This window comes from Capra hircus, chromosome 5 (assembly GCF_001704415.2).
Source record: "Capra hircus breed San Clemente chromosome 5, ASM170441v1, whole genome shotgun sequence".
Lineage (NCBI taxonomy): Eukaryota > Metazoa > Chordata > Mammalia > Artiodactyla > Bovidae > Capra > Capra hircus.
The window spans coordinates 73,239,309-73,265,152 of NC_030812.1; the positions used below are offsets into that span (position 1 = coordinate 73,239,309).

General features: G+C 46.6%; 1 protein-coding gene across 1 annotated transcript; it reads left to right on the plus strand.

Annotated features, from left to right (window-relative positions):
• LOC102172428 (apolipoprotein L3) lies at window positions 1–25,424 on the plus strand. The gene is made up of 4 exons (XM_013976767.2): window positions 1–114; window positions 14,346–14,454; window positions 19,762–19,888; window positions 22,385–25,424. The coding sequence occupies exons 2-4, from the start codon at window positions 14,424–14,426 to the stop codon at window positions 23,193–23,195; spliced, it is 969 nt and encodes a 322-aa protein (XP_013832221.1). The 5' UTR covers window positions 1–114; window positions 14,346–14,423; the 3' UTR covers window positions 23,196–25,424.

Here is a 25,844-nt window from a genome sequence, read left to right on the forward strand (position 1 = left end):
ATCTGGGCCCAGGGAGTGTGTGTGGTTATTGCAGAGACACACAGAAGGCAGCTGCATCTGCAGAGGAGCGAACAACTGGATCTTGTTCACACTCAGCCAGAGGAAGTTTCCTGGGTAAGCAGGTGGCATAGGATCCCCACCCATCTCCCCATCCTCAGGATGAATGTCTGAGAAAAGGATGATTGACACTAATTGACAGAAGGAAACAAAGCTCAGAGAGGTGAGGCCATGGCCCGAGGCAGCAGGTTAAGCAGGGGCAGAGCATGGATGTGGAGGCAGGTGTATCTGAGGGCTTCCTCCCACCTTGGGGCTCCTAAACAGAGCAGAGGGAGGGTGGCACCTGCTCAGGTGGGCTCAGCTCAAGATGTGGACTCCTGAGACGTAAGCACTGACCCCAGAAGGAAGGTGTATATTCCGGGTACTCAGCCCTTTAGGCATTTGGAGAAAGTAGAGGGGGTGGAGGAGGATGAGAGAGTCACACCCTCTCTTTCTGTGGCCTCCTTGAAGCTACCCTCAGGGTGCTGTGCTGATGCTGATGCGGAGAAAAGGGTTTCTTCTGAGAGGCAAGGAATGACGGTTCATTCACCCACCCTGTCTCTGAAGAGGGGCACGAAACCAAGCAGAGGGGTGCAGGGCTCTGCCTTCCTACACTTGCTGGATCCTCTGCTCAGGATGTGGTTTTGAGTGATAGGAGGTCCTATGTGGGGAAGACAACCCAGATGGAGTGTTTCCAAGCCAATTCGGGTGCTCTCAGCCATGCACCTTCAAGCCAACCTACTGACACTGGGTTGTGGTAAAGGAAACTGCAACATTTATTGCAGGGCATCAAGCAAGGAGTCCTGTCAGTTCATTTCAGTTCAGCAGCTCAGTTGCGTCCGACCCTTTGTGACCCCATGGACTGCAGCATGCTAGTCTTCCCTGTCCATCAGCAACTCCCAGAGCTTGCTCAAATGCATGTCCATGGAGTCGGTGATGCCATCCAATCATCTCATCCTCTGCCATCCCCTTCTCCTCTTGCCTTCAATCTTTCCCAACATCAGGGTCTTTTCAAATGTGTCAGTTCTTCTCATTAGGTGGCCGAAGTATTGGAGCTTCAGCTTCGGCATTAGTCCTTCCTATGAATATTCAGGACTGATTTCCTTTAGGATTGACTGGTTTGATCTCTTTCCAAGGGATTCTCAAGAGTCTTCTCCAGCACCACAGTTTGAAATTATCAATTCTTTGGAGCTCAGCTTTCTTTATGGTCCAACTCTCACATCCATACATGACTACTGGAAAAACCATAGCTTTGACTAGATGGACAATTGTCACCAGAGTAATGTGTCTGCTTTTTAATGTGCTGTCTAGGTTTGTCATAGCTTCTCTTCCAAGGAGCAAGCTCCTTTTAATTTCATGGCTGCAGTCACCATCTACAGTGATTTTGGAGCCCAAGAAAATAAACTCTGTCACTGTTTCCATTGTTTCCCCATCTATTTTCCATGAACTGCTGGCGAATAGATTGGACTGGGTGCCATGATCTTAGTTTTTTGAATGTTGAGTTTTCAGCCAGCTTTTTAACTCACCTCTTTCACTTTCATCAAGAGGCTCTCTAGTTCTTCTTCTCTTTCTGCCATAAGGGTGGTGTCATCTGCATATCTGAGGTTATTGATATTTTTCCTGGCAATCTTAATTACAGTTTGTGCTTCATCCAGCTCAGCATTTCACATGACGTACTCTACATATAAGTTAAATAAGCAGGGTGACAATATACAGTCTTGACGTATTCCCTTCCCAATTTGGAATCAGTCTGTTGTTCCATGTCCAGTTCAAACTGTTGCTTCTTGACCTGCATACAGATTTCCTAGGAAGCAGTTAATATGGTCTGGTATTCCCATCTCTTTAAGAATTTTCCACAGGAGTCCTGGTAGCTAGTGCTTAAAGGGCCCAAATTCCTGAATATCTTCCCCAAAAAGATTTTCAGAAACAGGGTAAGGGAGAGCATTGTGAGTGTGTGATCAGCTCATGGATATTTTTTTGATGAGTAAGTGATGAGGTAACCAGGATCAACATCATCAATCTTCTGGTTTCAACTGGTCTGGGGTCTACATCCTTGCAGTTAACATGCAGTAAACTTCTTCCACCTGGTGGTGCTTTTGGTATCTGTAAGACAGCTCAAATGACATGATTCAGAATATTATCCATAGCTTTTGAGAAGGAAATAAAAGTTCTTGGATTTGTTTAATGGCTAAACAATTATTATTTTGTCTTGCTAACTCTTTTGTTTTGTTTGTTTCTACATTTTCTCATTTCTCTGAATTAACCTATTCTTTGGAACTTGGGGGAGGCCTAGGATGCTAACATGCTTTTATGAAAATAAGGTAGGCAGAGGACATAGGGTGGAGGAGAGTTCTGTCCTGGGAAGGTCTCTTTGGGTCCTGCTTGGTCACATCCCTCTGTCCCCTGCCCCCTTTTTCAATACTTCTCAATTGTGAGGAGGAACAGGAATGGAACAGGAAAGGGAATAAAATTTTGGAAATAGAAGTTAATTATAAACCTGCCAGAGGAACTCATTTTTAGTTTCCACTCTCTTCTCACCTTTCCCCAAATTTTGAGGTAATAAAGCAAGGACCGCTTTGGCTGCTTCCTGCTGAAATGCGGTGTGGTCCTGCCTCAATTTGGGGAATGGACACAGTGTTGGAAATAGTCCCTAGACCCAAGCTTAGCACCAATATTTTGTATCATAAAAACAAAACACATTTCTCTTTGATTGCTTTGTTATAGCACCTGAACAAATATTTGAAAATTAGTAGGTACGGTACTGAACTGACCTGAGGTAAGGTAAGGATAATGCTGAAAATGCCCTATTTGTTATTTTCTGAATATATTCTACTATTTTAGATGTCAAACAGGAAAGTAATTTTTCAGTATTTTCTCTTTATGCGCCTTCTAGTAACCAAGTAACATCTTCAGTTCAGTTCAGTTCAGTTCAGTCAGTCAGTCACGTCCAATTCTTTGCAATCCCACGAAGCACAGCACGCCAGGAATCCCTGTCCATCACCAATTCCCAGAGTTCACCCAAACTCATGTGCATCAAGTCGGTGATGCCATCCAGCTATCTCATCCTTTGTTGTCCCCTTCTCCTCCTGCCCCCAATCCCTCCCAGCATCAGGGTCTTTTCCAATGAGTTAACTCTTTGGATGAGGTGGCCAAAATATTGGAGTTTCAGCCTCAGCATCAGTCCTTCCAATGAACACCCAGGACTGGTTTCCTTTAGAATGGGCTGGTTGGATCTCCTTACAATCCAAGGGACTCTCAAGAGTCTTCTCCAACACCACAATTCAAAAGCATCAATTCTTCGGTGCTCAGCTTTCTTCACAGTCCAACTCTCACATCCATATACATGACCACTGGAAAAACCATATAGTCTAAATTTTGGTTTTAACTTTTTCGGGGGTATTAATCAAATATAACAGGAGCTATTGGCCACTCCACATGTCTCTTTTTCAAAAATATAAATACAATTTAAAGCAATTTTATTATCTTATACTGGTGCTGCTGCTGCTAAGTCACTTCGGTCGTGTCCGACTCTGTGTGATCCCATAGACGGCAGCCCACCAGGCTCCCCTATCCCTGGGATTCTCCAGGCAAGAACACTGGAGTGGGTTGCCATTTCCTTCTCCAATGCATGAAAGTGAAAAGTGAAAGTGAAGTCGTTCAGTCGTGTCCGACCCTCAGCGAACCCCTGGACCGCAGCCTGCCAGGCTCCTCCGTCCATGGGATTTTCCAGGCAGGAGTACTGGAATGGGGTGCCATTGCCTTCTCCCCATCTTATACTATTCTGGCTAAATAATCTAGTGTCTTCTTCTTGGGGGCAGTAGCTTGAGATATTTCATTTGCCATTCAGTTCAGTTCAGTTCAGTTTAGTTGCTTGGTCGTGTCTGACTCTTTGCAACCCCATGAATCGCAGCACGCCAGGCCTCCCTTGTCCATCACCAACACCCAGAGTTCACTCAAACTCACATCCATCAAGTCAGTGATGCCATCCAGCCATCTCATCCTCTGTCGTCTCCTTCTCCTCCTGCCTCCAAATCCCTCCCAGCATCAGGGTCTTTTCCAATGAGTGAACTCTTCGCATGAGGTGGCCAAAGTACTGGAGTTTCAGCTTCGGCATCATTCCCTCCAAAGAAATCCCAGGACTGATCTCCTTCAGAATGGACTGGCTGGATGTCCTTGCAGTCCAAGGGACTCTCAAGAGTCTTCTCCAACACCACAGTTCAGAAGCATCAATTCTTCAGTGCTCAGCTTTCTTCACAGTCCAACTCTCACATCCATACATGACCACTGGAAAAAAACATAGCCTTGACTAGACAGACCTTTGTTGGCAAAGCCATTACCATTCCTAAAGTAAGAGAAAGTTTTTATAATTACAAGATGAGATCTTGACGCTGTCAGGTTGCAGTTGGCAGCTGCTAGCAGATATTGTTTTCAGAACAGATGGTGGTATCTTTAAATCTGTTACAGTTTAGGAACCTCAAGTTCTTAGTAATAATACGTCTAAAACCATGTCCACAATGGCCATTAGCTCCATTTTCCATGTCTGAACCAGTTACTCCATTTTAACTTTTAAATATATTTTTTTATTTTAATGGTTTAAGAATATAACAATGTATGTTTAATAGGTCATAAGCATGCTGTTTTGTTTAGCCTAAGGTTTAAATTAAATTCTGTATAAGCCAGAAAGTTTTTCCCATACTTAAGTATGTGAACATTTTCCCCATCATTTTGCCCTGTTGATTGCAAAATTTTCCATAGAAAGCACTGATAATCAATATATTTGTTCCTCGTTACCAGAGTGGTTGCTGCCTTCCATGAGTCCATCATATTCCTTGGTGCTAGGCCTACTTTTTATTTATATGTATATATTTGCTTAATTATCCATGTTTGGGAAAAATTAATCAGACATAGGAAACAAGTACAGAAGTATGCTGATGGGGAAGTACTATACTTAATATTGATGACTCTAAAGATGTGTCTATTAATTAACAAACTTAAACCACAAACTTTAACTTTAGTACCAGAGATTAATTTAATCCTGAATATTGTTCAGGTCACAAAAACCTAAAATTCATTTGCATTAATTTCTATTGTATTTAAAAATGTTTGATTTGCATGCTTTTACTTTTCTTTACCAGTTAAACAGAGCTGTATGAACAGAGTATAAACAGCATAAACAGGCAGCAGCTTGAGATATTTCATTTGCCATTCAGTTCAGTTCAGTTCAATCACTCCGTCGTGTCTGACTCCGTGCGACCCCATGAATCGCAACACGCCAGGCCTCCCTGTCCATCACCACCTCCCAGAGTTCACTCAAACTCTTGTCCATCGAGTCGGTGATGCCGTCCAGCCATCTCATCCTCTGTTGTCCCCTTCTCCTCCTGTCCTCAATCTTCCCCAGCATCAGGGTCTTTTCAAATGAGTCAGCTCTTCGGATAAGGTGGTCAAAGTATTGGAGTTTCAACTTCAGCATCAGTCTTTCCAATGAACACCCAAGACTGATCTCCTTTAGGATGGACTGGTTGGATCTCCTTGCTGTCCAAGGGACTCTCAAGAGTCTTCTTCAACACTACAGTTCAAAAGCATCAATTCTTCGGAGCTCAGCTTTCTTTATAGGCCAACTCTTACATCCATACATGACTACTGGAAAAACCATAGCCTTGACAAATGGAACTTTGTTGACAAAGTGATGTCTCTGTTTTTTAATATGCTATCTAGGTTAGTCAAAACTTTCCTTCCAAGGAGTAAGCGTCTTTTAATTCCATGGCTGCAATCACCATCTGCAGTGATTTTGGAGCCCCCCAAAATAAAGTCTGACACTGTTTTCACTGTTTCCCTATGTATTTCCCATGAAGTGATGGGACCGGATGCCATGATCTTCTTTTTCTGAATGTTGAGCTTTAAGCCAACTTTTTCTCTCTCCTCTTTCACTTTCATCAAGAGGATCTTTAGTTCTTCACTTTCTGCTATAAGGGTGGTGTCTTCTGCATATCTGAGGTTATTGATATTTCTCCTGGCAATCTTGATTCTAGCTTGTGCTTCCTCCAGCCCAGCGTTTCTCATGATGTACTCTGCATACAAGTTAAGTAAGCAGGGTGACAATATACAGCCTTGATGTACTCCTTTTCCTATTTGGAAGCAGTCTGTTGTTCCATGTCCAGTTCTAACTGTTGCTTCCTGGCCTGCATACAGATTTCTCAAGAGGCAGGTTAGGTGGTCTGGTATTCCCATCTCTTGAAGAATTTCCCACAGTTTCTTGTGATCCACACAGTCAAAGGTTTTGGCATAGTCAATAAAGCAGAAATAGATGTTTTTCTGGAACTCTCTTGCTTTTTCAGTGATTCAGCAGATGTTGGCAATTTGATCACTGGTTTCTCTGCCTTTTCTAAAACCTGCTTGAACATCTGGAAGTTCACAGTTCACATACTGTTGAAGCCTGGCTTGGAGAATTTTGAGCATTGCTTTACTAGTGTGTGAGATGAGTGCAATTGTGTGGTAATTTGAGGGTTCTTTGGCATTGCCTTTCTTTGGGATTGGAATGAAAACTGACCTTTTCTAGTCCGGTGCCCACTGCTAAGTTTTCCAAATGTGCTGGCATATTGAGTGCAGCACTTTCACAGCATCATCTTTCAGGATTTGAAATAGCTCCAGTGGAATTCCATCACCTCCACCAGCTTTGTTTGTAGTGATGCTTCCTAAAGCCCACTTGAGTTCACATTCTAGGATGCCTGGCTCTAGGTGAGTGATCATACCATTGTGATTATCTGGATTGTGAAGATCTTTTCTGTCCAGTTCTTCTGTGTACGCTTGCCACCTCTTCTTCATATCTTCTGCTTCTGTAAGGTCCATACAATTTCTGTCCTTTATTGAGCCCATCTTTGCATGAAATATTCCCTTGGTATCTCTAATTTTCATGAAGATATCTCTAGTTTTTCCCATTCTGTTGTTTTCCTCTATTTCTTTGCACTGATCAGTGAGGAAAGCTTTCTTTTTTTAATTTATTTATTTTAATTGGAGGCTAATTACTTTACAATATTGTATTGAGGAAGTCTTTCTTACCTCTCCTTGCTATTCTTTGGAACTCTGCATTCAAATGCTTTTATCTTTCCTTTTCTCCTTTGCTTTTCGCTTCTCTCCTTTTCACATCTATTTGTAAGGCCTCCCCAGACAGCCATTTTGCTTTTTTGCATTTCTTTTTCTTGGGGATGGTCTTGATCCCTGTCTCCTGTACAATGTCACAAACCTCTGTCTATAGTTCATTAGGCACTCTATCAGATCTACACCCTTAAATCTATTTTTCACTTCCACTGTATAATCATAAGGGATTTGATTTAGGTTATAGCTGAATGGTCTAGCGGTTTTCCCTACTTTCTTCAATATAAGTCTGAATTTGGCAATAAGGAATTTATGATCTGAGGCACAGTCAGCTCCTGGTCTTGTTTTTGTTGACTGTATAGAGCTTCTCCATCTTTGGCTGCAAAGAATATAATCAATCTGATTTCAGTGTTGACCATCTGGTGATGTCCTGTGTAGAGTCTTCTCTTGTGTTGTTGAAAGAGGGTGTTTGCTATGACCAGTGTGTTCTCTTCGCAAAACTCTATTAGCCTTTGCCCTGCTTCATTCTGTACTCCAAGGCCAAATTTGCCTGTTACTCCAGGTGTTTCTTGATTTCTTACTTTTGCTTTTCAGTCCCCTACAATGAAAAGGACATCTTTTCTGGTGTTAATTCTCTAAGGTCTTGGAACACAAAGTGATGTTGTTATCAGAATTTTCTGACATATCCCAAAAGAAGTCCAGCTTGGTTCTTATCTTTAGGGAAAATAACTTTGATCCCATCTCTTCACAACAAGTTTTTTTTAAGTTAGCATTAATTGAGCACCTGCTCTGTGTCAGCCATCATGTGAAGCACTTTGCATGCATGATCTCAGTTTTCTCCACAATAAAATTGAACAGATGAAGAAACTAAGGCCAAAAGTAGTTCAGTAACTTGTCCAAGGTCACATAACCTGCCCCTTCCTTATGGGTTTCAACTCTTCTCAACCTGAGGCTGTTTACTGCCAGCAAATGACATGGAAGAAACATTCTTGATGGGATCTTGAGAAGGAAGAACCTCGATCCTAACCTTAGGATCCTGCCTGGAGGAGGTGTGTCTGCCAGGAGGAAGCTAGCCTGGGGAGGTCTTCCCAAGGGATCTGGGTAAAATTCCTGGCACACTTGTGTGGTTTACCTGGACAGTTTGGCCTCAGCCACAAAACTCTCCAGGCATTGTCTGCAGTGAGCAGGAACGGCAGTTCTTCCCTGTTTACTCTCTCTGGGAAATACTCAGTGACGACGTCAGTAAAGTTTTGGCTCTCTACACAGAAAAAAAAGGAAAAAGATTCCAAGAAATTATGGTGGAACATAAATGGTATTGAGTTTAAAGTGGCTCAGCAGTAAAGAATCTGCCTGCAATTCAGGAGACACATAAGACGTGGGTTCCATCCCTGGGTAGGAGTATCCCCTGGAGGAGGAACTGGCAGCCCACTGCCGTATTCTTGACTGGAGAATCCATGGAAAGAAGAGCCTGGCAGGCTACAGTCCATGAGGTTGCAAAGTTTGGACACGACTGAGTGACTGAGCAAACAAGAGCACACACAAACTGGCTCAAGTTCACCTTCCTGAGCAAAAGCAACTGGGGTACTGTTCATGGATTCACCTGGGGTTACAGGTAGTCCGTTCCCCTGCCCCTAATTCATAAGTTGAAATCCTGATGCCTCCTTCCCCCTGCAATGACTGTATTAGGAGATAAGGCCTTTAAGGCAGTAATTAGGTAAAAAGAAACCATATGTGCAGAGTCCTAATCCAGTAAGATTGGTGCCCTTATTAGAAGAGTCATTGGATTTCTTTCTCTCTCTACCCCCCCCCCCCCCCGAGCAGGAAGGCTTCTAAATTTTTCTCTTTTCCCTGCATCACTAAGGGAGAAAGGAAACTTGAACTTGCCTGGAGGGAACCCGCACAAGTAACTCTGTATTGATTGGTTGGGGGGCAGGTGGGTGGGGGAAACAATGGAGCACCTGGGTGTCCTCAGGCGTGCTTGAGGTCCATAGGACCAGTATCTTCCTAAGGCAGTCACACCTGGTAAGCAGGTGCTTATATATGGGAGCACTGGGAAAACGCCGTAACACAGCATGGGGCAGGGGGGATGCTAAAGAGAGGGAGATGTTTCCACCTGAAACTAACACATTCCAGGTAGAGGGGACAGCAGCCCACTGGGCAGGACCTACTGTGCGGCAGGCACTGGCCCAGGCCACGGACACGCGTGGTATCCACCCTCATGAACACATAGGGAAACACTATTTCCATTTTACAGGTGAGGTCAGTTAAGGAGCTCCAGGTCACACAGGTGGGATGCGGCAAAGGCCAGTCTGGGCTTTAGCCCAGGGTCCGCTGACCCTCGCAGAGCAGCTGGGTGCACAGCAGGGCAAGAGCTGGAGGAAGCAGCCTCTGTGGTGATGCCCCAGGGCCTGCGAGCAAGAGGAGGCTGAGACCAAGGGAGAGGGCAGCAGAAGCTCCGGATGCTGGGAGGCCACCTCCCCTGCCCCTCCTGGCCTTGGGGACTCCCCCTGCTGCCCCCTCCTGGTCCTGCCCGCACTTCTGAGTCAGTTGCTAATGACAGTGGGAGAGGAAGTGGGCGCCTTAACTGATGCTCTCTTGAGAGAACAAACCCTATTTCCTCTTAGGTTCCCCGGAAAAGAGTCCCCATGGGCAGAGGAAACAGGGTTGGCCCTCTCTGGTAGACTTTCCTGAGTCACTAAGACTCTGGACTTCCTATAAAAGTCCTCCCAAATAGGCCTATTGTCAGGTGGAAATAAGCTGGGGTAGAAAAGAGCAGTGTGCTCTCAGCCCTTCCTGTGGACCCTGCATCCATCCAAATGGCCTGATCACCCACGCTGGGCCACTGGGACCAAAGTCACTGGTGTCATTGTTGCCTTCATGGACAAGACTACAGACATCACCAACTCAATGGACAAGAGTTTGAGCCAGCTCCAGGAGTTGGTGATGGACAGGGAAGCCAGGCTTGCTGCAACCCATGGGACTGCAAAGAGTTAGACACACGACTGAGTGACTGAACGGAACTGAACTGAGACTACGAGGGTTGTAGGTGACATGCCCAGAATGGCTAAGCGGTGGGCTTAGGGCCCTCTCCCAGGGACCACGGGAGCAGCGCAGGGGCTTTCCCGGGGGTTTCTCAGATGAAGTGTTGCCAGGATTGGGCGTTGAAAGATGAGCATAACTTTGCCACGTGGTAGGAGCAGGTGTTTCTGGAAGAAAGATCTGAGGGAGGAAGTGCCTAGAACCTGCATGAGTGTGCCCCTCAGCAGCCCGAGTATGACCAGTATGCAGTGAGCAGCTGGTATCTTCTGGGACTGTGCCAAGTGCTGGCAGTGCGAAGGTGAGTAAGGCAGGCAGGCTGGAGAGTGAGGGTGGATGGAGCGGGTGGAGGGGCTGGAAAGAAGGCCATGGAGCAGACGAAGTACTATTGGCAAAGGACCTCACAGTCTGGATTCAGTCGGCTGATATGGGTTTGTAGCTTCTCTGTGTGTTGGAGACATTCACCTTTATCTTCTCTAAGTATTGCAGACATTGTCTCCAGATCTCTTGTATTTTGATTTGGTTTACAGAGTCCTTAGCAATTTCTAATTTTTAAGAGGTCATTGGTTTCTGGGATTTGTGTCTTGGTGAGACAGTTTTCTCCAGTATGTTTTCATTTCTTCCAGTATGTTTGTAGATTTTTTTTCTTTCTGGTTTACCTTTAGATCCCTTTAGGGTTCACTAATGGATTAGAGCTTTTTGTTTCTCTTCTTCCTCCTTTTATCTGCCTTCTACCTTCTCCCTCTTTCCTTTTCTCTCCTCCTCCTCTCCTGCTCTCCCAGACTCCCTACCTTCCTTCCTGCATGTCTGCTGCTTTATCTCCTTAAAGCAGGATTTACTTAACAGGTACCTACTGCAATCAAAAAGGAATACACTGTTTTTTCCTGCCTTTAAAGGACCCTCCAGTGCAGTAAGGCATTATTCAGATTTTAGAAGGACCCCATGTCTTTCCACAATTCTCTCTTCCTCTTTCTTCTGCTGTAAAAATATCATGGCTAGAGTAAGGAGACATGAGGAAATACAGGTGTTTCCTGCCACCTGAAAGTATAGTATTCCTACAAAAGCTTTCCTAAACCAAGATGGCCTAGTGTGAAGAAGATATAGGCCTCACTTCACAGTTTACTGGAGAGGCTGACCTTTTGGAAAGCAAGGGACTCCCATAAAAGGAAATGCTCAGAAACCTGATGGCACTCTGTGTCAGAAAGAGCTTTTATCAAAACAGAAAAGGAAAAGAAATGGAATCACCCAACTGCAGGTAAAAGTGGTGTGCTGCTGTGTTTTCACGAAGCTGGTTGCCTCATGTCCCAGTAACGGGTCCCACACCTCGTATTCTAGCCAGGCTGTGCCCAGGAGGGTGGAGGGAGCCCCGGAGGCCCTGGAGCTGGAGGAGCAGCAGAGAAGAGACAGGGCCCCTGCCCAGTGCTGGGAGCTGCAGAAACTCCACACAAACAGACCTGCAACCAGGAAAGTGCAAGATTCCAGGGGAGACTGGAGAGGAACTGGGGGAGACAGCAGGGCGGGGAGGCTTTGGAGAGGGAACTCTAAATACAGGTAACGTTTCACCTGGTGAGGCAGGTGGGACAAGGCCTTGAAGGGGGAGGGGCAGCCTGAGCAAAGGCCTGGAGGCCGGGGGGAATCAGAGTCCAGGCAGCTGGGAGTCAACCAGGCCCCGTGGAGTCAGGAGGGTGCGGAAGATAGGAGTAGGAGCATCAGGAGGGCCTGGTGATGGTCTAAGGACCCTGCACTTGATCCTGCCCTAACCTCTCCTTTCCCTGCCCAAGGCGGATAACTTGCAGCCACATGGACAAGACATTTGGTGAGAATCTCTGCCCACATGGAGGGGAGGCCTCTGCATCTGGCCATATAGTTGGGCGGGGAGTCTTTTCAGGGCTCTCCTCTCTCCCACTGATAGGCTTTTCGGGGAGTAACCAATCAGAGGCTAACAGAGGAGGATGCCCTGGATATTAATGCAGCAGCAGAAGCACTGTCCAGCATCCACACCCAGCTGAGGCCCCAGACAAGGGTCAGGACCAGGACAAGAAGGGCAGGGAAGGACAGAAGGACGAGGTGGAGGGTCCAAATGCATTTTCAAGTGTTTGGCATCATCCAGGATCAGCCCTTTCTGCCCACGCTCTCCTCCACTCTCTGCCTTGTCTCTTGGTCCTTGTGTTTCCCAATTTCAATTGGCTTCCCTGGCTCCTGGGGTCCTACAGTTTCGAGGCAGAGAAGGAGGCAGGGGACCAGCCAGCTCTCCTCTCCCACATGCCTGGAGATGGGCCTGTCTGTGTAAATTCTCTCCCATCCACACAGTCAGTGGCCACAGCCTCGTCACCAGGCATACTCCCTAGTTATCAAGCTGATGGTTACTATTCTTGAGGGAAACCCTGGGCATTGCAGAGGGAAGGTGATAGAAAGAAAGATTCTAGGATCTGGCCTCGGGTTAGGGGTTTGGGGGAACACTAAGGAAGTTGGGCCACTCTAGACTGGGTGCTGTAGAGAATGGCAGGGGCAGTTTTACCCATGATTGTCTCAGTAACTCCATCTACTGAGAGGGGAGACCAGAGCAAGGATAAAGGTGCAACAGGTAAATAAAAAGCAGTCATAATTTTCATCCGAGGGAGTGAGGGTGAAGACTCTGGGTTCCTGTCACTGCCATCTCTGCTCTTTATTTATTATTGTTGTTAGCAGCAAAGTGACAAGAAGCCGGGCATGGGATCTTGAGCCCAGAGAGTGGGGTGGGATCCGGTTCTCCATGAACAAGGTTTCTGACTTTGGGCAAATCACAGAACATCTATGCTCCAGCTTCCTTAGCTGCAAACAAGGATACAGTGGTACACACCTCCTGGTTATCAGAACAATATGGATTATAATTTACAAAGTCTTAGAGTAAGTACCAGTGCAGAGCAAAATCAGAAATACAAGCCACTCTCACAAGTAGCTGTTACTGTAACTATAAGGACTTTAACTATCATTTCAGTCAGGTCTCAGCAAGAATACTAAATAAGTACTCTTTTGCCTTCTTAAAATACTACCTCAGTGTAATTACCATGCTTTCTTTTCTCATCTCCCAACACAAGATAGTCACAACCCGAATCAAAAGAAGTTCTCTCTATATAAAGATCTGCTATTTAAAAAAATAACAGAGATAAGACAAAGGATGAACACCATCACATATGATATGTGTGAATGTAAATGTGTACAGTTTCTTTGCATAACAAAGTAGCTTAAGTAAGAAAAAATGTTAGGTGTTGATACCCTTGGATCCAGTCATTCTACTTCTAGAAACAGCTTAATGAAAGAATCTTAAATGGAGGCAAAGTTTTATGCAAGAAAAGTGTTCTTTGCACTACTATTTACACAAAGAATTAAAAACAGCCTGATGTCCAACAATCAGGAGTGGACAGCAAAGATGACACCAATCAGGGCCTCAGCTGACCAGGGCAGGGCTGCAGGGATTGGAGTGCGGCTGGTGGGACTCCAGAAAAAAGATTTGTGGGATAAAGGCTATTGCAGAAGTGAGGAAGATGTGTGCCGTGGGAGCTATAGCACCGGGGACTTTATCAAGGCAGAGACTCGAGCACAGAGTGCATGACAACATTTTGCGATAAAAAGAGTCATTTTCCAATTAACCTGTATCCACAAAGAGACATTTTTGTACATTAAAGCAAGTAGAGCATAGTCATCACAAACCTGGGATTTGGATCAGAAAGACTTGGGTTCAAGGCTGGGCTCCAGCAGATATGTGAAAACTTGGACTGACCTAAGTTTAGGTGGGTTTCAGGAGCCTGCACGTCATAGACAGTGGATCAATATCACCTATAACCAATTAGTAACACAAGTGTTCCCAGCCTCATGTAATTTCCAGAGTATCCCTTCCTACCTGTTCTGCTGTCTCTGGTGTTATTGCTCCTGTAACTTCGCAGATGGCTCTCTCCTGTCTGATTATCCTCTCTTGTACTCCAGCAGGAGAGCAGAGCTCTGGCTGTGGAGGACGGCGGGAGGATGAGTGACTTTCCTTAACAGGTGCTCTGCAGAGCCCAGGGGACAGAACCACGCGGGGCTAAGTCCCCGCTGGCACTGGCGGCCGTTCCAGGGGAAACCACCCGGGACCTCGCCCCTCGCTGCCCCCTCAGCCACCGCTCACGCGTGATCAAGCCCACAACTGTTTTCTCTTCCCCAAGGGTGAAACGTCACCTTCTTCCAGCCTGACACAGACCGGTGAGCTGAAGGGACATCTCTGAGACCCTGCTGCTGCCACCATGAGCTCAGAAGATCCCAAGGACTGCTCAGGTAGTCAGCCACCTCGTCTCTAGCAGGTTCCTACTTGTGACCCAGAATTGAGGGTGGTGGCTCCAGGCCCAATTAACCTGCCGAGTAATCAAGAACTGAGAAAGGCGTGGATAAGCATCCCCCAGAGAGGCAAGGGGAAGTCCCCTAACACTTGGCGGTCTGTCCCCACAGCCTCTTTCCTGGTCCTCTCCTCAGGGAGCCACAGACAAGATGCTAACTTCCTCCCCCTGCCTCCTGACCCCCAGCTATAGACTCAGAAGTGAGGCCAGGACAGCCCATGGAGGGGGCGGGCACAGCAGAGCTAGTCCCCAAGGCCAGGCGGGACAGGGAGAGGAGGTCCCCTGGAGCTTCTCCTGCCCTCTCCCTTGGTGCAAGCCTCCTTCTGCTCCCAGACCCTGGGGTGTCAACACAGAGGCTGTTTCCTCCACCTCTCGCCCTGCTGCCCACCCAGCTGCTCTGTGAGGGTCAGTGGACTCTAAACTGAACCCCAATCTGGCCTTTGCTGGCTCCCACAGCTGTGTGACCTGGAGCACCTTACCTGACCGAACCTGTAAGATGAGAGGAATATTTCCCTATGTTGTGATGAGGACCAAATATAATGTGTGTCCGTGGCCTGAGCCAAGGCCTGCCACATAGTAGGGCCTGCCTAGTGCCGTGCTGTCCCCTCTACGTGGAATGTGTTAGTTCCAAGTAGAAACCTCTCCCCTTCTCTAGACTCCCCTCTCCCCTTCTCTAGAATCCCCTCTCTCCAGTGCTGTGCTAGGGCACCTGCCCAGTGGTCCCATATATAAACACCTGATTACCAGGTGACTGCCTCAGGCAGGAACTAGTTCTATTGTTCTCAAATGCCCATGCAGACACCCAGTTCAGTTCAGTTGCTCAGTCGTGTCCTACTCTTTGTGACCCCATGAATCGCAGCATGCCAGGCCTCCCTGTCCATCACCAACTCCTGGAGTTCATCCAAACTCATGTCCATCGAGTCGGTGATGCCATCCAGCCATCTCTTCCTGGCATTCCCCTTCTCCTCCTGCTCCCAATCCCTCCCAGCATCAGAGTCTTTTCTAGTGAGTCAACTCTTCACATGAGGTAGCCAAAGTATTGGAGTTTCAACTTAGCATCAGTCCTTCCAAAGAACCGCCAGGACTGATCTTTAGTGTGGACTGGTTGGATCTCCCTGCAGAACAAGGGACTCTCGAGAGTCTTCTCCAACACCACAGTTCAAAAGCATCAATTCTTGGCGCTCAGCTTTCTTCACAGTTCAACTCTCACATCCATACATGACTACTGGAAAAACCATAACCTTGACTAGACAGAACTTTGTTGGCAAAATAATGTCTCTGCTTTTGAATATGCTGTCTAGGTTGGTCATAACTTTCCTTCCAAGGAGGAGACGTCTTTTAATTTTATGGCTACCATTACCATCTACAGTGATTTTGGAGCCTCCCAAAATAAATTCTGACACTGTTTCCACTGTTTCTCCATCTATTTCACATGAAGAGATGGGACCAGATGCCATGATCTTTGTTTTCTGAATGTTGAGCTTTAAGTCAGCTTTTACACTCTCCACTTTTACTTTCATCAAGAGGCTTTTTAGTTCCTCTTCACTTTCTGTCATAAGGATGGTGTCATCTGCATATCTGAGGTTATTGATATTTCTCCCAGCAATCTTGATTCTAGCTTGTGCTTCTTCCAGTCCAGTGTTTCTCATGATGTACTCTGCATAGAAGTTATGTAAGCAGGGTGACAATATATAGCCTTGATGTACTCCTTTTCCTATTTGGAACCAGTCTGTTGTTCCATGTCCAGTTCTAACTGTTTCTTCCTGACCTGCATATAGGTTTCTCAAGAGGCAGGTCAGGTGATCTGGTGTTCCCATCTCTTTCAGAATTTTCCACAGTTTCTTGTGATCCACACAGTCAACAGCTTTGGCATAGTCAATAGAGCAGAAATAGATGTTTTTCTGGAACTCTCTTGTTTTTCGATGATCCAGCGGATATTAGCAATTTGATCTCTGGTTCCTCTGCCTTTTCTAAAACCAGCTTGAACATCTGGAAGTTCATGGTTCACATATTGTTGAAGCCTGGCTTGGAGAATTTTGAGCATTACTTTACTAGTGTGTGAGATGAGTGCAACTGTGCCGTAGATTGAGCGTTCTTTGGCATTGACTTTCTTTGGGATTGGAATGGAAACTGACCTTTTCCAGTCCTGTGCCCACTGCTGAGTTTTCCATATGTGCTGGCATATTAAGTGCAGCACTTTCACAGCATCATCTTTCAGGATTTGAAATAGCTCCACTGGAATTCCATCCCCTCCACTAGCTTTGTTCATAGTGATGCTTTCTAAGGCCCACTTGACTTCACATTCCAGGATGTCTGGCTCTAGGTGAGTGATCACACCATCCTGATTATCTGGATCATGAAGATCTTTTTTGTACAGTTCTTCTGAGTATTCCTGCCATGTCTTCCTGATATCTTTTGCTTCTGTTCAGTCCATACCATTTCTGTCCTTTATCGAGCCCATCTTTGCATAAAGTGTTCCCTTGGTATCTCTAATTTTCTCAAAGAGATCTCTAGTCTTTCCCACTCTGCTGTTTTCCTCTATTTCTTTGCATTGATCACTGAGGAAGGCTTTCTTACCTCTCCTTGCTATTCTTTGGAACTCTGCATTCAGATGCTTATATCTTTCCTTTTCTCCTTTGCTTTTCACTTCTCTTCTTTTCACAACTATTTGTAAGGCCTCCTCAGACAGTCATTTTGCTTTTTTGCATTTCTTTTCCATGGGGAAGGTCTTGATCCCTGTCTCCTGTACAATGTCACAAACCTCCATCCATAGTTCATCAGGCACTCTATCAGATCTAGTCCCTTAAATCTTTTTCTCACTTCCACTGTATAATCATAGGGATTTGCTTAGGTGGTTTAGATGCTAAAGCATCTGCCACAATGCGGGAGACCCGGGTTCAATCCCTGGGTCGGGAAGATCTCCTGGAGAAGGAAATGGCAACCTACTCCAGTATTCTTGCCTGGAGGATCCCATGGACAGAGAAGCCTGGTAGGCTACAGTCCATGGGGTCGCAAAGAGTCGGACTTGACTGAGCGATTTCACTTCACTTCTGAATGGTCTAGTGGTTTTCCCTACTTTCTTCAATTTAAGTCTGAATTTGGCAATAAGGAGTTCATGATCTGAGCCACAGTCAGCTCCTGGTCTTGTTTTGCTGACTGTATAGAGCTTCTCATTCTTCAGCTACAAAGAATATACTCAGTCTGATTTCAGTGTTGACCGTCTGGTGATGTCCATGTGTAGAGTCTTCTCTTGTGTTGTTGAAAGGAGTGTTTGCTATGGCCAGTGCATTCTCTTGGCAAAGCTCTATTAGCCTTACCCTGTTTCATTGTGTACCTCAACACCAAATGTGCCTGGTACTCCAGGGGTTTCTTGACTTCCTGCTTTTGCATTCCAGTCCCCTATAATGAAAAGGACATCGTTTTTGGGTGTTAGTTCTAAAAGGTCTTGTAGGTCTTCACAGAACTGTTCAACTTCAGCTTCTTCCACGTTACTGGTTGGGGCATTCACTTGGATAACTGTGATATTGAATGGTTTGCCTTGGAAACAAACAGAGATTATTCTGTCATTTTTGAGACTGCATCCAAGGACTGCATTTCAGACTCTTTTGTTGACTATGATGGCTACTCCATTTCTTCTGAGGGATTCTTGCCCGCAGTAGTAGCTATAATGGTCATCTGAGTTAAATTCACCCATTCCAGCCCATTTTAGTTCGCTGATTCCTAGAATGTCGACGTTCACTCTACCATCTCCTGTTTGACCACTTCCAATTTGCCTTGATTCATGGACCTAACATTCCAGGTTCCTATGCAATATTACTCTTTACAGCATCGCACCTTGCATTTATCACCAACCACATCCACAGCTGGGTATTGTTTTTGCTTTGGCTCCATCCCTTCATTCTTTCTGGAGTTATTTCTCCACTGATCTCCAGTAGCATATTGGGCACCTGCCAACCTGGGGAGTTCCTCTTTCAGCATCCTATGAGTTTGCCTTTTCATACTGTTCATGGTGTTCTCAAGGCAAGAATACTGAAGTGGTTTGCCATTCCCTTCTCCAGTGGACCACCACATTCTGTCAGACCCCTTTACCATGACCTCTCCACCATGACCTCTCCGTCTTGAGTGGCCCCACTCGGCATGGCTTAGTTTCACTAAGTTAGACAAGGCTGTCTTCAGTGTGATCAGATTGGCTATTTTTCTGTGATTATGGTTTCAGTCTGTCTGTTCTCTGATGACCTCTTGCAACACCTACCGTCTTACTTGGGTTTTCTTACTTTGGACATGGGGTATCTCTTCACGGCTGCTCCAGCAAAGCGCAGCCGCTGCTCCTTACTTGGGCGAGTTGCCCCTCCTGATCTTGAATGTGGAGTAGCTCCTCTCAGCCACTCTTCCTGCACTGTCTGTCGCAGCCACCGCACTTCCGGAGTGGGTAGCCTTTCCCTTCTCCAGGGGATCTTCCCAACCCAGGGATCGAACCCAGGTCTCCCGCATTGCAGGTGGATTCTTTACCAGCTGAGCCACAAGGGAAGCCCTAAGTAAGTGTTACTTGCTCAGTCGTGCCCGACTCTTTGTGACCCCATGGACTGCAGCCCACCAGGTTCCTCTGTCCATGAGATTTTCCAGGCAAGGATACTGGAGTGGGTTGCCAGTTCCTTCTCCAGGGAATCTTCCCAACCCAGGGATCTTCCCAACCCAGGGATCGAACTCGGGTCTCCTGTAATACAGGCAGATTCTTTACCAACTGAGCTACAAGGGAAGCCCACAGAAACCCAGGTGCTCAGTTATTTCCTCCACCCACAGCACCCTAAGCAGTCAACACACAGATCTAGTGCTGTGGGTTCCCTCCATGTGAGCCCTGAGTTCACTTCGCCCTTAGTGATGCATGAGAAAAAGGAAACCTAAGAACACTTAGTACTTCAGGGAAGAGAGAGGAAGAGATCTGACGTCTCTTCATTTAATAAGGACACTGGTATTACTGAATTAAGGCCCACACTGAAGGCCTCATTTCACCTAATTACTGCCTTGAAGCCCCCTATCTTCTAATACAGTCATTGCAGAGTGGGTGGGTCTGGGCATTAACTTATGAATTGGGGCTGGTGCTTAAAGTCCACCTGAGACCCCAGAGAAATCCATCAACAGCGTGCCAGATGAATGCTGCTCAGAAAGGTGAACTTTAACCACTAATACTCGATATCGTTTACATCACACCATGGTTTATTCGAATCTTCAATTTTTAATTTCTGTCTAGAGAGCCAAACCTTTGTTGAGGATGCCATTGACTATTTCCAGAAGAGTGTGAGCTGGGAACACCTGCAATTCTTGCTCACAGAAGACAAACCCTGGGAAAATTTTGTGACCAAGGCCAATTTGTCCAGGTAACAATGCAGGTACACCAGGAATGTCACCAACATGCCCCCACTGGCTAGTTTCCTCCAGGCAAGATCCTATGGTTGGGGTCGAGGATGTTCCTCCTCAAGATCCTATGTGGAATGTTTCCTCCATGTTATTTGTTGGCATTGAATGACGTTGGGTAGAGAAGAGACGAAACCTGTAAGGAAGGGCAGGTCATATGACCTTGGACAAATTACTGAACTACTCTCTGCTTCATCCTCTGTTCAGTATATAGTGAGGACTCTGAGAAAATGCATGCAAGCGCTTTTCATGATTGCTAACACAGGGTAGGTGCTCAATCAAAGTTAATTTTAAAATAAGCTTGTTGGGAAGAATCAGGGACCTTCTCCCTGGAGATGAGAACCAAGAAGGACTTCCTTTGGGTCAAGTTGGAAAATCCTGACCCAAACATCATTTTGTGTTCCTGGGATTCTGACTAAAACTCTTTGACTCCCCATCTTAGGAATTATAGCAACACTGCAGGTTCCTGCTGGCCAATAAGGCAGAGAGGCTGGAAGGGAACTGTTTAGAGCTGGTGGGATCCTGGATCTAGCCCTGCCCAACTCTGGGCCTGTGGGTTTAAGACTTTGAGTCTCAGATTTGTTATGCGTTATGTGTCCAGTGGGAATAGCAATTCAGTCTATGGATTGTAGTGATGGCCTCAGAGTGAACTGCAAAGTCAGAGGTGGGGAACCAAGTGTAATCATCTCATCCAAAGGCCCAGAGAGACCTGCACCAGGGTCAGACCTAGGGGTCAGGGTGGAGCAGAGGGTCCAGGTTGGAGGACTAGTAGGCAGGCTTGGGCAGCAGGGCCAGGACTACATTGAGGAGAGGAGGCCCCGAGGACACAGGACTGAAGGTGCTGTGACCCTAGCAGAGGTCCTTGGAGTGGGAGAGGGGGACATTTCTTCCCTCCCTGATGGGATCCCCTCAAGCTGGGCTAGAGGGCCCTTGGTGACCATGTCCTCCACACCCTGCCTGGGACCTGGATTCTCACTCCATCTGGGACCCTCTTCTAATCCACCTGAAGCCGCCCTGACAGTGGGAAGGCTGTGTGGCTCAGGGAACCTCCAGGGTCCTTGTGAGTAGCTGCGATTGGGTGTCATTTGAGGGATTCTGAGGAGCCTCGCGCGTCCCCACCCAAGAGGAAGACACTTCCTCCACCCGCTGTGCAAGTGCCGGTCTCTTCAGGCTCAGCCATTCAGATGGGCATTTCCTCAAGTCTCTTGAACCTTTAGAGGTTCCATAAGGTTGCACACAGCCTTGAGGTGCAGGCTCATGAGGCTGTCACAAATTAACATGTGACCCCTGAGAGGACAGGGGTGCTGGGTGCTGGCTCAGGAGTCAGTGAGGTGGGCTGGAGGGCCCACGGGAACAGGGCGCACAGCTCATCTCCTGCTTCCCAGTCAATATGGGCAGTGGCAGGCCCAGTGTCCTCCTGCAGAGAAGGCCAGGGTATCAGGCTTGGGTGAGAGCAGATGCCAGGCAAAATGATTGTTAAGGGTCCTTCTAGCTGAGTTTCGATTTAAAAAAAAAAAAAATTCTAGATGCACAGTTAGCCCATCTGAAAAGTATGAGGGCACAGTCCCAGGACTGCCCTTACATTTTCCATCAAGGGCAAATTTGGGGGATCCCACAACCACCCTCAGATTTTAGAACTCCATAGAAGATGCACAGAGTCACTTAAAGCATCAGGATCCCAGTTATGGTTTATTACAGGGAAGGATGCAGTTTCCCACCAGCCACAGGGTCTGGGCAGGTTTCACACATGAAGCTTTCATTGTCCCCAGGATGCATTACTGTCCTGGATTCAGTGGGGCAGGACACATGGAGCACTGCCCGCCAGGGACGCTCACCCTATTTAACAGCACATTACCCTGACCTCTCATCTCCAGCCCCTCCCAGAGGTCAGACTAATGCCCTAGCGTCCAGCTCCTCCAGAGGTTAGAACTGATACCACGGGACCCAGAGGCCCACCACATGTCAACTTGTCAGACTGTCCAGTGGCCAAAGTCCCAGGCAGACGAGGACATTCCTATCAGCCTGAATATTCTTGGGGCCTAGGAACCACATCCTAGCAGCCAAGAGCAAAGAAAAAGAGGACTCCTCACTATACACTAAAGTCCCTGAATGAAGGGTTTTCTGCTCTAATCCCAATTCCCTGTTTATCTGTGAAGTTCCCATTTTACACACATTCTGGAAGTGATGGTATTGGTCTGCCTTTGAGGTGTCTTTATCAAATATCTCTCTTAAGTTAAAGGTCTCCTAAGCTGACCTTTGCTTATTTATTCCATGATTGAATAAGTACATGAAGCACTAACAATATCCAAATGAGGGTTTACGGTTGGAAAAATTTTTACATTGGTAAAATATTGTAATTTACAATAAAATTTCTGTGGTTTATGCAGGATAGAGCTTGTTAGGCCTGTTTCATAGACAAGCAAACTGTCTTTCTAAGACTTTAATGTTCACTGTTACAGGGAAGAGGCAGATGGACTCCGTGAATATCTGATCAAGGTGCAAACTATCTTGACCGGGGAGGACCAAGACAGGCTCCTGCAAAAATACCAGCAGGAAAAGGAGAGGTTTTTGAAGGAGTTTCCTCAGGTAAAACAGGAGCTGAAGGAAAGCATAAGAAAGCTCCGTGAGCTCGCAGACAGTGTTGACAAGGTGCACAGGGACTGCACCATCTCCAATGTGGTGGCCTCCTCCACTGGTATTGCGTCTGGTGCCCTGAGCATCCTTGGCCTGGTTCTGGCACCCTTTACAGCAGGCCTCAGTCTGGGACTCTCAGCCGCTGGAATAGGGCTGGGAGCAGCAGCTGCTGTGACAGGTTTGTCCACCATGGTGGTGGAAACTGTAAACACGTCATCAGCAGAAACCCAGGCCAGTTCCCTTAACACAGACAAAGTAAAATGCTGTCTAAATGATCTCTACCAAGTTAAAGACTTGCGGAGGCATATTCATGCCATCAGGGAGGCCAGACGCAACCCTCAATTAGTAGCGACTGCTCAGTCCTACATAGAAACCTGGGGGCTCTCTGGCCCACCTCCCCAAGAGGTGAGCACACATTTCGGAGGCACACCTCTGGCAGTGAATAGAACAGCCCGCATCGGGAGAGGAGTCTTCTCAGGTATATTCATAGGGCTGGACGTGTACTCCCTGGTGAAAGACGCACAGGACTTGCAGGAGGGGGCAAAGACAGCATCAGCTGAGAACATGAGGCAGAAAGCCCAGGAGCTGGAGAAGAAGTTGGAGGAGCTCACCTGGATCTATGAGAGTCTGCAATAGGGCCCGGCTGGGCCACCCCTAGAGCAATGCGGGGAGCAGAGACCTGTGCAGGGTCAAGAGGAGAAACCACGTATTTCGGACTGAAGAAGACACTGAGGGAAGAATAAGGAGAGAAAGGGAGACTAGCATTGAGAGGCCAGGAGTAGGGGAGCTTTGAAAATGGGAGAAAGCGAGAGAGTTAGGATTGTAGAGATCCAGCACAAGTAGCAGGGGCTCCTCTATTGCCCTCCCCAGGGTCTGACATTCCAGCAGGAAGGGTTTCCCCCTGGTGAGGGTCTCTGGCCCTACTTCTCCAGCATCAACTCACATTTGAACTCAGTAGGGAGTGACTTGTTTGTTTCCATGTTTTATTAAAGTATAGTTGATTTACAATATTGTATTAGCTTCAGGTGAATAGCAAAGTGATTCCATTATACATGTATCTATCTACAGATTTATCCTTTTGAAATGTTTTATACGTTCTTCAGTTCTGTTCAGTTAGTCGTTCAGTCTTTGCGACCCCATGGACTGCAGCACGCCAGGCCTCCCTGTCCAACACCAACTCCCAGAGTTTACCCAAACTCATGTCCATTGAGTTGGTGATGCCATCCAACCAGCTCATCCTCTGTCATCCCCTTCTCCTTCCATTTTCAATCTTTCCCAGCATCGGGGTCTTTTCAAATGAGTCAGCTCTTCACATCCAGTGGCCAAAGTATTGAAGTTTCAGCTACAGCATCAGTCCTTCCAATGAAAATTCCCAACTGATTTCCTTTAGGATGGACTGGTTGGATCTCCTTGCTGTCCAAGGGACTCTCAAGAGTCTTCTCCAACACCACAGTTCAGAAGTATCGATTCTTCACCACTCAGCCTTCTTTATGGTCCAACTCTCACATCCAAACATGACTACTGGAAAAATCAAAGCTTTGACTACCGGGGACTTTGTCAGCAAAGTGATGTCTCTGATTTTTAATACGCTGTCTAGGTTGGTCATAACTTTTCTTCCAAGAAGCAAATGTCTTTTAATTTCATGGCTGCGGTCACCATCCACAGTGATTTTGGAGCCCGAGAAAATGAAGTCTGTCACTGCTTCCATCTTATCCCCATCAGGGAGGGCTGCATGATGCCAAATCTCCCCCCACTCATGGAAGACACAAAGATGGGGACACAGCAGAGTGGGTCCAAGAGTCTCTGTGAAGGAGGAGTTCAGGCAGCTCTCCCCCCAAGGTGGGGCTGTTGCAGAAGTGAGTTGACACTTGATGCCAGTCACAGAGGGTCCCCACTGGCCCCGCCAGAAGGAGAAGCCAGAAAGCTGGCCTCAGCTTTCTGTGGCCCCTAGGGACTCAGGCCTCTGAGCTCACTTCTTGGACAAGAGGTAATTGATGTTTATGACTCATCTCAAGCTCACAGGGAGCATTTATGGAAGGAAAGTACATTTTTTAGACTACTGGAAGGTTGAAGGAATTCTCTTCCTCTAAGGAAATGGCATGGTCCAGAAAACAGACCGACCTGCCAGTTTCCCCACTTGGGGGCAAGTCAGAGCCTTAGTTTTCCCAGGTGACATTGAGATAGTAAATGTTCCCATCACAGGCCTGGGGTAGCTTGCATGGTGTTGAGTGTGAAAGTGTTTTACAGACTGTAAAGTGTTCAGGTGCTGCTATGTTTGCCCACAAATGTTCAGCTTTTCAACAATTTGTTTTAATTTTTGAAAATCATCAAATTTACCATCTTACCCACTTTTAAGTGTACAGTTCAGTGGTATTAAGGAAACTCACATCATTGTACAACCAGCATCACCATCCAGCCACAGATTGTTTTACATCAAAAATGAAACTATGTCCCAATTATGTACTAATACCTCATTCTCCCTCCTCTCCAGCCCTGGCAAGCACCAGTGTACGCCTGATTTTTAAGAATTTGCCTCCTCTCAGGACCTCATATGAGTGGAATCATACAATATTTGTCCTTTGTGACGGGGTTTTTTCTCTTTCTTTTTTCCTTCCTGTGGTGAAACAAACACAACATAAAATTGACCACTTAAGCATTTTTAGTGCACAGGTGAGTGGCATCAAGTCCATTCATCTCTTGTGCAGCCATCACCACCATGCATCTCCATCTTCTTTCTTCCTGAAACCTGAGGCTCCACTGGACCGAACTCGCCTCCCCCTCCCACAGCCCCTGACAACCACCACCCTGCTTTCTGTCTTTATCCATTTGCCTACTCTGCAAACCTAATAAACAGAGAAAATGCAACAAGTTTTTGTGACTGTTTTATTTCACTGAACACCATGTCTTCAAGGTGCATCCAGGCTGTAGCATGTGTCTGAATTTTCCTCCTTTTAAAATAATTTTTAAAAAAGAACTTTCTTCCATTTTCATGTGAGTCATAGTCTGTGGTATGTATAGACAGAATTTTTCTTCTGTTATTTTCCTTTCTCCCACACTTTGGCTATTGTGATGAGAGCAGCCTGGCAGAGAGTGGCCGAGACCAGTTCCCCTGAGGTGTGTCAGCCTGGAGGGCATGCCCTGTGCTCTGTCAGCCTGGAGGGGATCCCCTGTGCTTTGTCAGCCCGGAGGGGATCCCATGTGCTGTCAGCCTGGAGGGGATCCCCTGTGCTCTGTCAGCCTGGTGCCCATCTCCATCAGCAACTCTGATGACTCTGAAGCCCTCAG